The sequence below is a fragment of the Scatophagus argus genome, chromosome 24, assembly GCF_020382885.2.
Source record: "Scatophagus argus isolate fScaArg1 chromosome 24, fScaArg1.pri, whole genome shotgun sequence".
NCBI lineage: Eukaryota > Metazoa > Chordata > Actinopteri > Scatophagidae > Scatophagus > Scatophagus argus.
The window spans coordinates 11,220,386-11,234,598 of NC_058516.1; the positions used below are offsets into that span (position 1 = coordinate 11,220,386).

At 41.1% G+C, this 14,213-nt stretch overlaps 1 protein-coding gene across 4 annotated transcripts in view; it reads left to right on the plus strand.

Annotated features, from left to right (window-relative positions):
- The window catches only part of fam184aa (family with sequence similarity 184 member Aa), a 41,252-nt gene extending 33,287 nt beyond the window's left edge, over window positions 1–7,965 (plus strand). For 3 of the 4 annotated variants that reach the window (XM_046381980.1, XM_046381979.1, XM_046381978.1), the window contains 7 exons: window positions 537–690; window positions 1,086–1,213; window positions 1,359–1,543; window positions 2,968–3,114; window positions 3,905–4,022; window positions 4,503–4,607; window positions 7,798–7,965. In XM_046381980.1, coding sequence (XP_046237936.1) covers window positions 537–690; window positions 1,086–1,213; window positions 1,359–1,543; window positions 2,968–3,114; window positions 3,905–4,022; window positions 4,503–4,607; window positions 7,798–7,806 — 846 coding nt within the window. In that variant the 3' untranslated portion in view covers window positions 7,807–7,965. Of the gene's footprint in view, window positions 1–536; window positions 691–1,085; window positions 1,214–1,358; window positions 1,544–2,967; window positions 3,115–3,904; window positions 4,023–4,502; window positions 4,608–6,291; window positions 6,418–6,532; window positions 6,670–7,797 lie in introns of all 4 variants that reach the window. The other variant, XM_046381981.1, reaches the window with a different exon arrangement.
- The last annotated feature ends 6,248 nt before the right edge of the window (window positions 7,966–14,213 follow it).

Sequence of the window (14,213 nt, forward strand, 5' to 3'; positions counted from 1 at the left end):
ATGCGAGAAATCAGTACTACACGCAAGAAGTAAACAGCAACTTTGGAATGACGAGAACTTTAACTTCCTCATGAGAAAGCAAACTATTGTTTCTGTGATTTCGATGCCGTCTCACCGAAAATCCTGCTGCTTGTTCTCGTGTTTTGTAGCTGGGAGCAGCTGCTGGTCTATTTCTGTCACGCAATGCATTGTGGGATAAAGAGTGTCTATCAACAGCGCGTTCAATAAACAAGAAGATTAAGTCTGCATTCTGACTCTTTTTGAGTATAATTAATGTTTTCGCTATCCCAGCGAGAACGCTCACTGGAATTGGGACACAGCTGCAGCGTTCATTTCTGTTTATTGTTCGTCTTCTGGGTTTTGTTTTCCAGCAACATGGCTCCGTAAATGCAAATGGCTGCCAATCATTGTGCCTTGGCAACTTAACACTCCCCACATTTATGTCACTGCGCTGAAAAACATACGTTTGTTGCGCTATATTATATCGTCTCGTTTAAATCGTCCTCTTCTTTCTTGTCTTTCCCGCCCCCTGCAAGGCCTTGGAGGAGCGTCTGAAGCAGGAGCAGCGGGAGGAGGTTCATGCTCTGAAGGAGGCCCACAGGAGGACCTTGGACATCCTGAGACAGCAGTCGGATCAGGAGCTGCAGACCCTGCGCTTCGAGCTGGAGGATGAGGGCAAAGCAAAGCTGGGTAAATGATTCCACAGATTAAAACCCGTCTGTCTCTTAGTAGCCATTTTGATTGGGTTAGGCATCAAATCCTAGAAACCGTGCTTGCCCTTATGCTGCGTCCACACAACCACATGTAAACAAAGAGGCAATGCGTACCTCTGCGAGACATTCGATTTCCAGGGTCGAAACACATAATGAGGCTAATCACATTGGGCCCCAAAAAGAAATGACAGAACTCTCATGTCAATGTGATTAAAAAAAAGGGGTTTATCTGGATTTAATCGCACTGATACGTCGGAGTGTCAGATATAAAAGGTCAACGTGCAACAGAGCTTCAGTACCCATTCTGCAGAAACGTTTGGATCTCCTGTGTACATGTTCAGTACCTATAACCCCGGTGTCTCTGTCCGGCAGCGTCGCTTCGCGCAGAACTGAACCACCTTCATGCTACAGCCGTAGAGCATCTAAAGCAGATCCACATTAAGGAAAACACTGCAGCCAAACGGGAGCTAGAGAATGCAATGGAGCACAGCCACAAGCAGGTAGCTGAGTCTTTTTCTTCATGCTTATTTTGTATTCTTTGTTTTCTTCATTTGTTATTTCCTGTGTGTTACTTAACATCCTCTAACTTAACTATTTTGTCTCTTTGTTTTTGCTCTGTTTATGTTCATATGATTTCAACTCTAGGAACAAGAGCTCCTTGCTCGTATCTCGGACCTGCAGGGGGAGGTGTGTTCCCGTAGCAACCGCATCACAGATCTGGACCATGAGATCCACTCTTTGAACGAAACAATCGACACTCTGACCAGAGAGCTGGAGCACAAAGGCAAAGAGGTGCTGCGGGTCCGCAGTGAAGCTACCCAGCAGATAAGGTGCAATATGTCAGAATGGTTCAACAGGAAGTCAACCTTGCATTTCACAATAAGAGGCTAGACCCAAATTGACTCTCTTTATCAGTGAAATGCACTCTGATATTAAATACATATAATGCAGTATATACAGATGAGTGCACAACATCTGGAGAGAGAGTCACAACCAGTGGGGGCGCTGTTGTATACCATCCGTCCGAATGGCATTTTGTGAGTCAGCTTCCGTGCTCGTTCATTCCCGGTGCGCGAGCTTCTCAGTCCCACCGTGCTTCTCAAAAGTTTTCAAAAGTTTTGAGCTGAATGAGCTCTGCAGGCGCAACTGTGACAGAAAGAGCAGACGGGCTTCACGCCATGTGTATGTTAGCCATAAACCCAGCATGTAACAATGCTAGTGTTTGGCTGTGTTTTGTAACAGATGGGACTTGGAATAAACAAGTGAGAATATCAATCAATCAATCATACTTGAAAATACACAATTGACAAATTTGTTGCGGGAATGAGAGTACATCCATTTACTTCCAACAGTTTGCGTCATATGTGAAACATTTCCTGTTGACGGTATAATGTCAGGGAAGGTATCCAAAGGTGTCTCTTTTGGAGTAGCATAAGAAAGCTCCTTTAGAGTGACAGAAGGCATTCGACGACCTGTGTTCTTATACTGAGCAGCACTCCCCAGTGCAGTGGTTAGCACTGTCGCCTCATAGAAAGAGGGTTCCAGGTTCTAATCCCGGTCTGGGCCCTTCTATGTTGAGTTTGCATGTTCTCCCTGTGCCTGCGTGGGTTTTCTCCGGGTACTCTGGCTTCCTCCCACAATACCAAAAACATGCACATTAGGTTAATTGGCTACTCTACATTGCCCCCTATGTGTGAGTGTGAGAGTGTGTTGTTGTCTGTCTTTGTGTGTTGGCCCTGCGATTGACTGGCGACCAGTCCAGGGTGAACCCCGCCTCTCGCCCGTAGTCAGCTGGGATAGGCTCCAGCTCCCCCACGACCCTGACGGATAAGCGGTATAGAAAATGGATGGATGGATTCTCCAATAAACACAAACTCCACTGAAATTTCATTACGTCCTTCACAGATAAATTAAGACTCTGGCGTTAATACAGTAGCCATGGATACCACAGCATTACAAGAGCTACTCTTTTGGCTGCTGGTTTTTAATGTGGAGATCCACATCTTGTCCTCTTTTTGTCTTTCTCTGTAATGTAGTATAAATGTGAGTCTCTTCCCTACCAGGAAAATGACGTGTATTTGAGAGCAGTATAGAAGATGAGGTATGTGTGCAGCAGCAGCCCCTAATGGTACCTAAGTGATCAAGAAGAGATGCATCCCACACCCATTACGTTAGGTTAAGTTTGGCTATTTCATCGTTATATGTGACCTACACTGCATGGTTTGTTGATCAGTTGTATCTGTCTCCGGTCCAGGGCCCATGAACAAGACCTTTCAAAGAGACACGAGAGAGATCTGGGGGAGCTAAGTGCGGTCCATCACAGAGAAACACAGATAATGCTGGCTGACTTCAACAAGGCCCAGGAGGTCCTCAAAGATAAGATTTCTGCTCTACAAATACTGTAAGTCAGAGAAATGTTTGATTAAGTCTCTTGCGTTGGCTCGTTTGAACCGCCGCCGTTTCAGCATTTTTAACGCAGCCTCGCCTCTTTTCTGTGTCTCTTTTCTTTGTCTTTTGTGATGCACTTTGTAACTCAGTAATAATGTTATCTACCAGGAGTGTAATGATTCTCCACATCCACACTTTAGATAAGACCTTAATTTTTGTATCAGGTTTTGCTTCATGCCTAATTTTTTCGTTTGTTTGTTTTTGATTGGCCTTTGAAACCAAAATATTGGTTTAATAAGTCAACTGCAATTTGGAATATCAAGAACAAATTTTGCTAAGGGTTACCTAAATATTTACAGCAGAAAGTCATTTTTTTAAAAATTTGGATGCAAATGGAATGCCATATAATATTTTGTAATTTACGAGTGGCCCCTGAATGCACCATGTAGAGTGTAGCCAGTCAGTTTGTTTACCATAGACCTATGTGGGGTAAGGACTGTTTATACTACTTCTGAAGTCCGCTTAGGGGGATGTGTAGAAGAGCCTATGCACACCCTCGGAAAACGAAAGATATGTCATCTAGACCTTTGCGGTCATGGAAATGTGGTCCAACGAATGTATTTTTTTTGCAGTATTTGTCCGTTTGGGGAGGGGTAGTAAGTTAAATCAGTGTAAGTCAGGTTAAAAGTAAAGGAGTTCTGACACAGCGTCATTGGCAGGTTTGGGTGGGAGGGGGACTATGTGTCACCCTAGCTACCCTGCTTGGTTCTTTACTTATATGTTGTGCGTGTTTGCGTGTCCAGGTTGGAGGGAACAGAGGAGAAGTTAAGAAACCGAGAAAGCCGACCAGAAGACCTGCATATTATAGCGGAGCTCAGAGAGATGGTCACCGAAAGAGAAGCTCTGGTCAAAAAGCTGGTGGTGAGTAGGCTACATGGCATCTTGTGTGGTTTGGTGACATCTTAGAAAAGTTGAGACAAAGCTTCAGGAAGCATAAAAGTATCACACCGTCCACCGTGCTTGCAGATTTGATCTGTAGCCGACACTGTAAGTTAAATAAATGTGCAGTTTGACAAAATCCTCCTCAATTCAATTCAATTAAAATCAGTTTATTTATATAGCGCCAATTCACAACAAAAGTTATCTCATGACACTTTCCAATTAGAGCAGGTCTAGACCAAACTCTTTAATTAAATTGTAATACAGAGAGCCCAACATTCCCCCTTGAGCAAGCACTTGGCGACAGTGACGAGGAAAAACTGCCTTTTAGAAGGCAGAAAGCAGACCCCGGCTCAAGATGGGCGGCCATCTGCGTTGACCGGTTGGGTCTTTGGATGCAGTTGGCTCAGTACTTTGCCCCACTCGATACTTTGCTCCACTGTGTCTTTTTTTTTTTTATAGGATGACAAGAAGTTCTACCAGTTGGAGCTGGTCAACAGAGAGACGGGATTCAGCAAGGTCTTCAATTCCAGTGCCAATGTTGGTGTAATCAACCCTCTAATCAAAGTGAGTGGTCTCATATCCAAATGCCCTGTTAGTGTGACTGTGAGTGGCAAGGCGACCATCGCGTGGGCGTTTGTGACACCATCAACCTCTGAAAGCCTTCATACAGCAACATAAGCGTTCAAGTGAAACCACAAAACAGCCGTAGATGTGCCGTATGAGAGGACTAGAGGTGTTCCAAATGTCGTAAATGCAGTTTGTTATGCTCAACACAGTGTGAATGTTCTTTCAATGGCCTCATTTGTTCCATCCTAAACACTGCGCTTGTAAATCACAGTTTGACATCAATGAAGAAAGTGAGCACAACCTCATACACACACACACACACACACACACACTGGCTTATAATAGCACCAAGGGAGCCTCTGCATGCAGCTTGGCACAATTATCCACCTTTATATACAGTTGCCAACTAAAGTTATTGATCATTATTGGCAGCTGTGGTAATAATGTACCTGCACTGTATGTATTATAGTGAATTTGATCCGCAGCAAAACTCCAACCATGCAGTGAGGACAACTCAAACATAATATAATACCACTGCGCCCCATTCAACTCAAACATCCATCTGCTACACACTGTAAGAAGAGAGTATTTGCAACCCTTGTGCAAGGATGTGCAATCCTTTTTTTTTTTTTTGGCGCGGCGTGAACGTTGCACAGCGTCTCGCGTCGATCTTGTCGTAAAGAATGATCCCTGTGTGCCAAGCTGCTCGTCGTCCTTCTTGTGCGTACGCAGCTGTCGGACAAACTGTTCGATCCCAGGAGTCATTCGGAAACAATAATGCTTGATTTCAGCATCATAGCATTTCATTAGTTTCCTCCTCTTCCTCCCCCATGTGCTGATTTTTCTCACTGTGAGCTGTATTTGATAACGTGATGCATCCTTGATTCCCTCCTGACACTTCTACGTAAAAAGATTCGAACATTTCTGACTTTGGCAACTCCTTGTCGTATTCCTATCTTCATCTGAGCTGCGATTAGCTAACTAGCTTACTATCTAAAGCATTTACAGGGTGTTTTCAGGGCCAACAAGCTTCTCATGAGCTAACTATTCTATGGTATTTTGTGGTGTTTACAAGTTGCATTAGAAGTCTAGTTTAGGACTGTTGTGTGTGAAACCAGGTCTTGGTTGCGATACTTTTTTCCCTCCAGGATGGCAAAGGACTAACCCACCCTGTGATTGGCTCAGAGTCACACATAAGCTCGCTTTGCCTTGGAGTTCGCCTTTGCTTTGGGCTTTGGTGTGAAACTAACCCTAACCAATCGCACTCCACAAACCCAAACCTAATCAGCTCACCAAGCCTATGAATACTAACCAACCAGAGGCCCAGTAAGGTAGGTCATGCCTTTGCCATCCTGGGGAAAAAAAATGCTATATTAGAATTTAGGCTCACATAAGCAACCCTGTCCTGCTCTTTATTGGATCTGGGTCAGTTAATATTCTAGCAGCCAAACTCGTTACCTTAGATAGCGTAGCATTTAACAAACACATTTGCTAGTTCTCTTTCTCAATTCTACTCTTATAAAAGTGACATATGAACAATAAATTAGAAATCTAGAGCTTGTCTAATGAAGTAAAACAAGCCTCTAAACATCTGATGTAGAGATGATCTGCTACAAGCTACATGCATTCCTCTAACACAGAATCACCTTCCCCAACTCTGCCTTTCTATGTGTGTCTGTAGTTAAAAACAGGCAGCCAATCAGATCACCGCTTCACCAGCTTTCCTAGCCAGTCAGCTCTCCGATTCGTCAGTCCTCCCACCATGAGTCATGGAGGAGAGGAAGAGGAGGGACGGGAGGTGGAGGAGGTAGGACAAGGAGCCCACTTTGTGCCTCCTCACTCCCCCCCTCCAGAGGTCCCTCCTCAGACTTAAGAAAGCCCTGCCACCGTTCAGCCCTCTTCCTCTTTCTCCTCTTCCTCAGCATCCTCCTCCTCCTCCTCCTAATCTTCCTTCCTCTCCTCATCCTCCACATCATCCCATGTCAAGCCTTGCTCTTCCTCATGCTCCTCATCCTCAGGAAGCCCCTGTGCAGCATCAGGGCCTACAAAGCTTTAGGAGGTGAGAACTATTTGACTTCCTGCTGCCCTCAGTTCACCTTCACTTCCCCTAGTGCAGGGAGTGACTTGTGCGATGTTTGCTGCCCCCACTGTCTTTATCTCTCACCTCACTTATTAGTTTCCCTCTCTTCTATCCTCACCACGCTCCCCCCAAAACCAAAATCAAACCAAACTTATCAGAAAAATGAGCACTTGAATGTACATCAGCATGACAAGAACTACCTAAAATGACAGAAATCATCTTTGGGAAGTTATTTATTTATCTGATGTGAATTTTTCATTTGGGTTTTGGGATGGAAAAGGGGTTTATGACTTGTACCTGGCCCTGCCACCAGGATGCAAAATGCTTTGGCTTCGCTTTTAGGGGACCTTTCATGTCATCCATCTTTATATACAGTCAGTGGTATAAAAAATGATGTGTTCTTCTCACAGAATGCCGCAGCCTCACTCCATTAGTTCAGGGTTAGCAGAGAAATATAGTGAAGATATAATCCCTTTTGATCTATTATGCTCAACATCTCATTTCCCATTTTCCTATGTTTCCTAGCATGGAAACATCAGTTTGTGACGAGTTGGCTACAGACGAGTTCTCGTCTTTTCACTCCACACTTCTTCCCCTCCGTTGTCGAAGCTGTCACTCAAGGAAATTCCCTTTCTAACTTTGCGCCGCTCCCCCCGTCGAGCTACAGAGGTCTTCGCACAACTCTTTCGCTCTGTCGCTTGACACCAGGATCCTCCCCCTTTTGCGTTTCATTTCCTCCTGCAAACATTTCATTGGCTGTCGATGTGAATGCGTCGAGTTTACGTTTTTTGTCAGGCGTGCTGAACTTGTTCAGGGTGTTCCCTGTCTGTAACTGAATTTAAGCTGAGTACACGAAATGGATGGATAGAAGTTCAGCAGTTGTGATTATGGTTTCAATCCACTCACCTCCTGTGCATGTGTCCCTGTGAGGTCATGTATGGACCCAATCTTCAAGATACATCCTGCACTGTGGCCATCGCACCAGCCTTCACTTGTTAAGCACCCGTTGGATCTCCCTTTCTAAACTCTAGCACTGTTACCTCTGATTGTACTTATCTATATGTCTGTCATTGTTTTTAACAGATCTGTTTTTATTCCCTCCCTCAGCCATCATGAGGCCAGCGCCACGACGCCATCCGACCCAAGGGGGGTGGAGGCAGGAAAAAGCAAAGAATATATTGCAAAGGAAGAGGAACTGTACTCCCAGTATTTCTCTTTCTGACCGGCAAAAAAAAAAAAAAAAAAAAAAAAATCCCAATCTTGTCAAAAAATTAAGGAATGGGACAGAGAGGTAAAGTTAAACAGAGATCAAGCTGCAGATTTTGAAAGTCATTTGGGCAACATGAATATAAAACATTCACTGCTTATCACAGCCTTCCCATCATTCACGTGCCGGACTGAGATTCCAGTGTGACTGCAACCTTAGGGCTTCCATACATGGTGAGGCGTCATGTCAGTGCGTCATCATGAAAGTGTGCAAGAGGTGAGGCCATTTATAACATCTGCAATTGTCCTAAAATATGACATTTCTATGAGCTGCAAAGCCACACTTGGACCATAGTAAATGTAAGTAGATATATTCTTATCAGTATAAATGGCACTGTACCAATTCAATTCAATTCAGTTCAATTCACGAGAAAGCACAAGGACTCCGGGGAAGAAGTTGAGTTAGTAACGAGGATTAATGGTACATAAATGTGTGCAGAAGGAGAGGAAGAGGGAGAAAGAGCTCAGTGCATCATGGGAGATCCCCCCTGTAGTCTTAGCCTATAGCAGCATAACTAGGGACCAGCCTAAGCCAGCCCTAACTATAAGCTTTATCAAAAAGGAAAGTTTTAAGTCTACTCTTAAACAAAGAAAGGGTGTCCGCCTCCCGGACCCAAACCGGAAGATGGTTCCATATTAAAGGAGCTTGTCTAGCTCACGAAGTTAATTGCTAAATTATGAGAACACTGCTAAAAAGAAGTTTGACTGGCTGAGAAACAACGTCAGAAAACTTGACAATAAAGTTAGTCAACCTCTTAACAAACTGATTGTTTCATCTCATTTGTGCCAATATGATGCAAAAACATCCTATGAGTCAATATAGTGATAAACCTTCCCAAAATAATTACTTAGTATTCAAAATAATGACTTAGTTTCCCCCCCAAACAGGATGCTTTCAAAAATAATGACTTAGTATTCATAATATTTATTTGCTTGTCTCAAAATAATGAGAAACTCTCAAAATAATGACTTTATAAGGCAAGAAACTAAAGTGATTTAGATGATCTGGCTAAATTGATGAGTTACGCCAAGCTATTATGTTGGTAAATAAAATGTTGGGATGTTTTTTATTGGCCGAAACTACGGCTGGATTCTGAAACTGGATTCTGAAGCTCGTACAAAGAGTGTTGCAGTGAGCGTAAAGCGCAACACAATAGCATAGATTAAGAAGAAATGTCTTCAGCTCCATAGGATGAGTTTGTCTTTTTTTGTATATCATTTGTCTTACGAGCTGTAATTTGATTTGAAGTGCTTTCAAAGTTGAGCTAGAACAAAATGATTTTTGCCTTGATACTCGCCTTTAGTCTTTCATATTCCATCTGTAGTGTAAATATACGCATTCGGATGTGTACTTGAGGAAGAAGGACGGGCTTTGCTGTTGATTCTGATTTTTTTTGGCCTCTGCAATACGATAAACTACAACAATGACACCAGCAAAAAAGCTAAAAATAAAAAATAAACAAATTAAAAAAAACTAACTTTAGCTTTCTGTCCCCTGTGCTTTGACTATGTACATACAGTATATGTTTGAAAGTCATTTTCAAATCTCTGAACTAGTTGAGGGGTGCTTGATTCACCTTTCCAGACAATCTCTGGAGGGAAAGCAAAAGAGAAACTGAATCAGACACCCCTCATATTTTTATTATTCCAGTATTTATAATGTAACAAGCTACTGTTTTTCTACGGTCTGTTTGTGATAACCAGTAGACCAGAGACATCCAGGGGAAGAGTCCTGTCAGCAACCAATTGGCTCCTAGAAACTTTATTAATGCCAAGGAGTGTTTAGTCACAACACTTTATTTAGTCGTAACCTAGGAGCTCATGTCGGTGACTGAACTCCTCTGCTACATGTCTCTGCCTGTGGGACAGGCCATAGAGCATGTGAAAACAGAAACACTATCATAATGCTGCTGTCACTCACTCAAAATCCTCATATATTTTGTTTTTTTTTTTCTTTGGTGACTTGAAAGTTTACATAGTTTGTGTGTTGCGTAATTTCCATGATCCAAAGGTCCGTGAAGTAGATTCAGTAACCTGTACAGTCTCCAAACCGCATGGTCGTCGTCAGCCTGAAAGAGGCCCCCGTTTCTTACTTCTTGAAAAGTGGGACATAGAGAGACGGCGAGGTTTGAGAGTTTACTTCCTGTCACGCCGACGCCACCGGGGGGGTCCATTCGAGAACCTCACATATTCATATTCAGTCACATCGCAGATTCAGTCGATGCTTGTCTTCCATAACAGAATCAGCTGGGGCCTGAGTGGTTCAGGTGTTTGTACACTCATTGTTTACTTATGGATGATACAATATATTACAGGCACCTTAATAATGCAATCCAATCCAATACAACTACTAAGAATTGAATCAGCCCCTCTTTGATAAGGTCTCAGCTTTTTTTTTTTAATGCAGCACATGTACAGTAAATATTTCACAAAAGCACCTTGTAAGTAATATAACACACTGAATTACTTTTTTCTTATTTTAAAAGCATAATATATCTATTTTTTTTTTTTTTTAATAGTGCCACATTGGGAAATGAATATGTTTTTGCCCTTTTACCCAAAGCCATGTGAGAAGATTTTCTTTATTCCCTACAGAATAATCACATGAGAAAAGTTCAACGCACTTGAATTTGCACTTGAATCTCTCAACCTTAAATAGAATGAAAGAACACGTTTGTTTATTTGTTCATATATTTTATTTTTTGTTGTTGGATGTGTTATGTCCCTCAAACAAACAGCACTGACGATAATCAAAGAATGAAGTATTGATAATATGTTAATATTACACATATAATAAAAGAACGTAAATAATCCACAGCAGACGTCAGGCTTTGTAGGCAACTTGTTTATCAGTTCGTCTGTTTGCCTTTTCAGTATTCATGAAGTGTATCTGTGCTTTTTGTACTCTTTTGTACAGTTCTGGTTACACACTATCGCTGCACTTTCCTACACTTGCATTTTGAGTGTAATTTATTTGCCAAAAAGGAGGCAAAGCACACAATAAACAAAGACACATTTGGCTGATAAGATTATTGTTCATATTTTATATATCTATATCATGATAATGTTGTTATTCGTTATTCTTAGAAAGGACACAGCTAGTCAGGCTCTGTCCAAAGGTAACAAAACCTCCTCACCAAGCTGTAAAGCTCTCCAAATGTTTGTGTGAAAAAGGAAGCATAAAACACCTGTTTACAGTTTCATAGGATGTTATGTGCCAGACTGTTTCTTTGGATGGCACGTTGTCTCTGCTGGCTATCTGTATGCTAAGCTAACTATCCTTTGGCTGTTAATCATAACCGTGAGAGTGATACTGATAAGATCTAACTCTCAACAAGTAAGCAAATACAGTATGTGTATTTCCAAAAACAACAACAAACATATAAAAACAACCAGAATAAAAGATATAAACAGTGTCAGGGGTGACAACAGTATTTATTGCGGTATTGTGCAAATGGCAGAGTAATGCAAATGAAAAGAGTAGTGCAAAGTTCTGTGCAAGATAATCTGAAATCTTAGGAAAAGAGACAGGATGTGTGTTTTCTTTTTGTCTCATCCTCTCTTGTATTATTTTTATAGTCCATTTATCCCTCAGCATGATTCCAGCACCCTTAAGTGTGATGTTAACATCCCTGTTTTGCATTGAAGTTAATTCCCCAAAGTCTCTATGTACAATTTAGTGTTCTTCCATTCTGTTGGCGTCTGACCAAAATCTCGTCTTTAACGAGTGTGCAGATCTTAATGTGGTGGAAACTAATATCAATCTTCTCACGTGGCTGCGTGCAAGACGGCAAAGCAGCGTATTTTCTCCTGATGATTTCAGTTTTCAGAGTAAAAACTGTTAACACTCTCTGAAACCGAACTCTACCAGACTTGTTTGTATTTGTGTCGTATTGCAAAGACAGTGAATTTAAAAAAAAAGCATATTAAACCAATTAAAGAAACACTTTTTGCATGCTAATTTTCAACTGTCCCCTTATGACATGAATGCAGCATAATGGCAGTAAAGCTTACAGACCAGAATTACATGTTTTAATTGTAAATATTGACCTGTAATATGACAAACCCCATTAAAAGAAAATGGACCAATAAACACAGCTGACGGTATCCTCTCTGGGATCGTATCCCAGATCCTGAACCACAGTTGGTTCATTCATCCATGCACACTGTGAAGATTCTATATACTCAGCTATCAGTATCTGCACAAGACAGTGCAGAAGCCTTGTTTTTCCTCTTTTCGTAAAAATACATTTTCTCACAATCACGTCCAGTTTTACTGCCGCTCGTTTTATTTCCCTGCTGATGATTTCACACACTTCTTGTCTTCTAAAAATAAGTCAATTGGGCTAAATAATAATAATTAAAAAAAATCCACACCAAGAAGTACTTTCTGGTGGACTGAATTCTGTTTTCTTTTGTTTTCTTACTCAAACTTGAAAATTAGCCAAAGTGAAATATATCATTGTGATTAATATGTCCACTTATAGTGTCACAATTATAACTTTGGAAATAATAACACCAGACATGATATCCGCTGTGATACAAAACAAAAAGTGACTTTAAAGTTAATTTGACAAAAAATCTAAAACACACAGTTTCCTGGAGCTTTTGATCACATCACGTGATCTTCATCAGTAGGGTGGAATTGTAGAAAATGTCTACTTTTTTTCTGAGCACTTTAAGGACTTCTTGGTCCATGTTGGCTGAAAAGTTGAGGTTTTAAAGTTCGTTTTTGTTGTTGGGTGCAGCAGCAGATAACAGTCGCACCACATGGCCTGTTTGGTATCTGTGTCCAGAGCTCTTACCATCATATCGCATGATCTTCATCAGCAGATGGAGTTTGATAACTGAGCAGACTCCACTTGCTGGTAAAGATAGCATGATTAGAAAGCTCCAGAACAGCTACTAAACGAAGCTTGTGCTGATATTGTTTATTATGAATAAACCTGTAAGAACACTGGTATGCTCCCTTTAGTTGTATTTTCTTATTAAAAATATTAAAATTAAGAATATTTATATATTTATTGGATTATTTTTATTATGTTTTTACATAATTGTTCCATTCTCATGTAGTAATTTATGTATTTGCTCAGACCTTATTGGTTGATGTGATGCTTTTGTTTATCAGCTCTGTTGTTTTATAGGAGAATGCCTCTCAGTTAAAGAACTCTGCCTCTTGTGGCCATTAGCAGAACTGCAGGCATTGCCAGCACATGACCTTTGTCCATTGTTATTCTCATGAAATGAAATGTTGGAACCTTTCAGAGAACACTGGCATCAGCTGCCATCGGTGAAGCATAGAAACTGCAGCTCATTAAAACATGAATTTTGAGATTTTGGTTGTTGATGGTATACTGATCAGGGCTCAGTTCATTTCACTTAGAACTTTTTTTTTTCCAAAATTAGAGAAACACCAAAAAAGAAGATCCTTGCATCTTTACATTTAAGAACTAAACTGAAATAGTCAGTGTGCTGCGGTTTGTATCTTGAACTGAGTAAAAAGTAATTTGATGTCACACTTGTGACATACCATTTATTGATGTCTGTCTTGCCATTTTTGAAGTAAACTGTATAATAATTACATCAACAATATTTATTTATATTTATATTATTTCTGTTGTATGTTATGGAACAGTAAAATGATGATTGTGAGATAAAGCCTTCTGTCACGCTCCTTTTCCTTGCAGCTCACATTCACAAACATGAATAAGCTCTATTAAGTCATTGTAGCCACCAGAAGAGATTAGTAATACTCATATATGGTTTATGCAAAGAGTGCTGGATCATATTTTTAAGAACAGACTCATGACCTACTGGTGAGGAACGCAACTAGAACTCATTAATAAACAGTGGAAAACTACTAAACATGTTACCAGGTTAAACACAATGTCAACCTGCATGAACCCCCCCCCCCCCATTCATACCACACTTGGCACATTTCCACAGGAACTTGACCATAGAAGAAGTCCAAATGGGTGAGGATGGATGAAGAAGAAGAAGAACAGGATGGATTTCCTGGGTCTAAATCAGAGGATGTCCAAGTGAAGTATGAAGTGGAGGTAAGAAACACAAAAATGTTTGCAATGCACAAACAACTGAGGAGGCACCTGCCCATTAGATGGTACGCAAAAGCAACTGAGGAGGACAAGCACTGTTGTTGTGACTTATTACGATTTTCACTTTTTCGTGACTGAACTTGGGTAAAAATTTAAAGAAGAAAGGAGATTTTTTCTGGTGATGAAGTTTTGAGGAGTGCA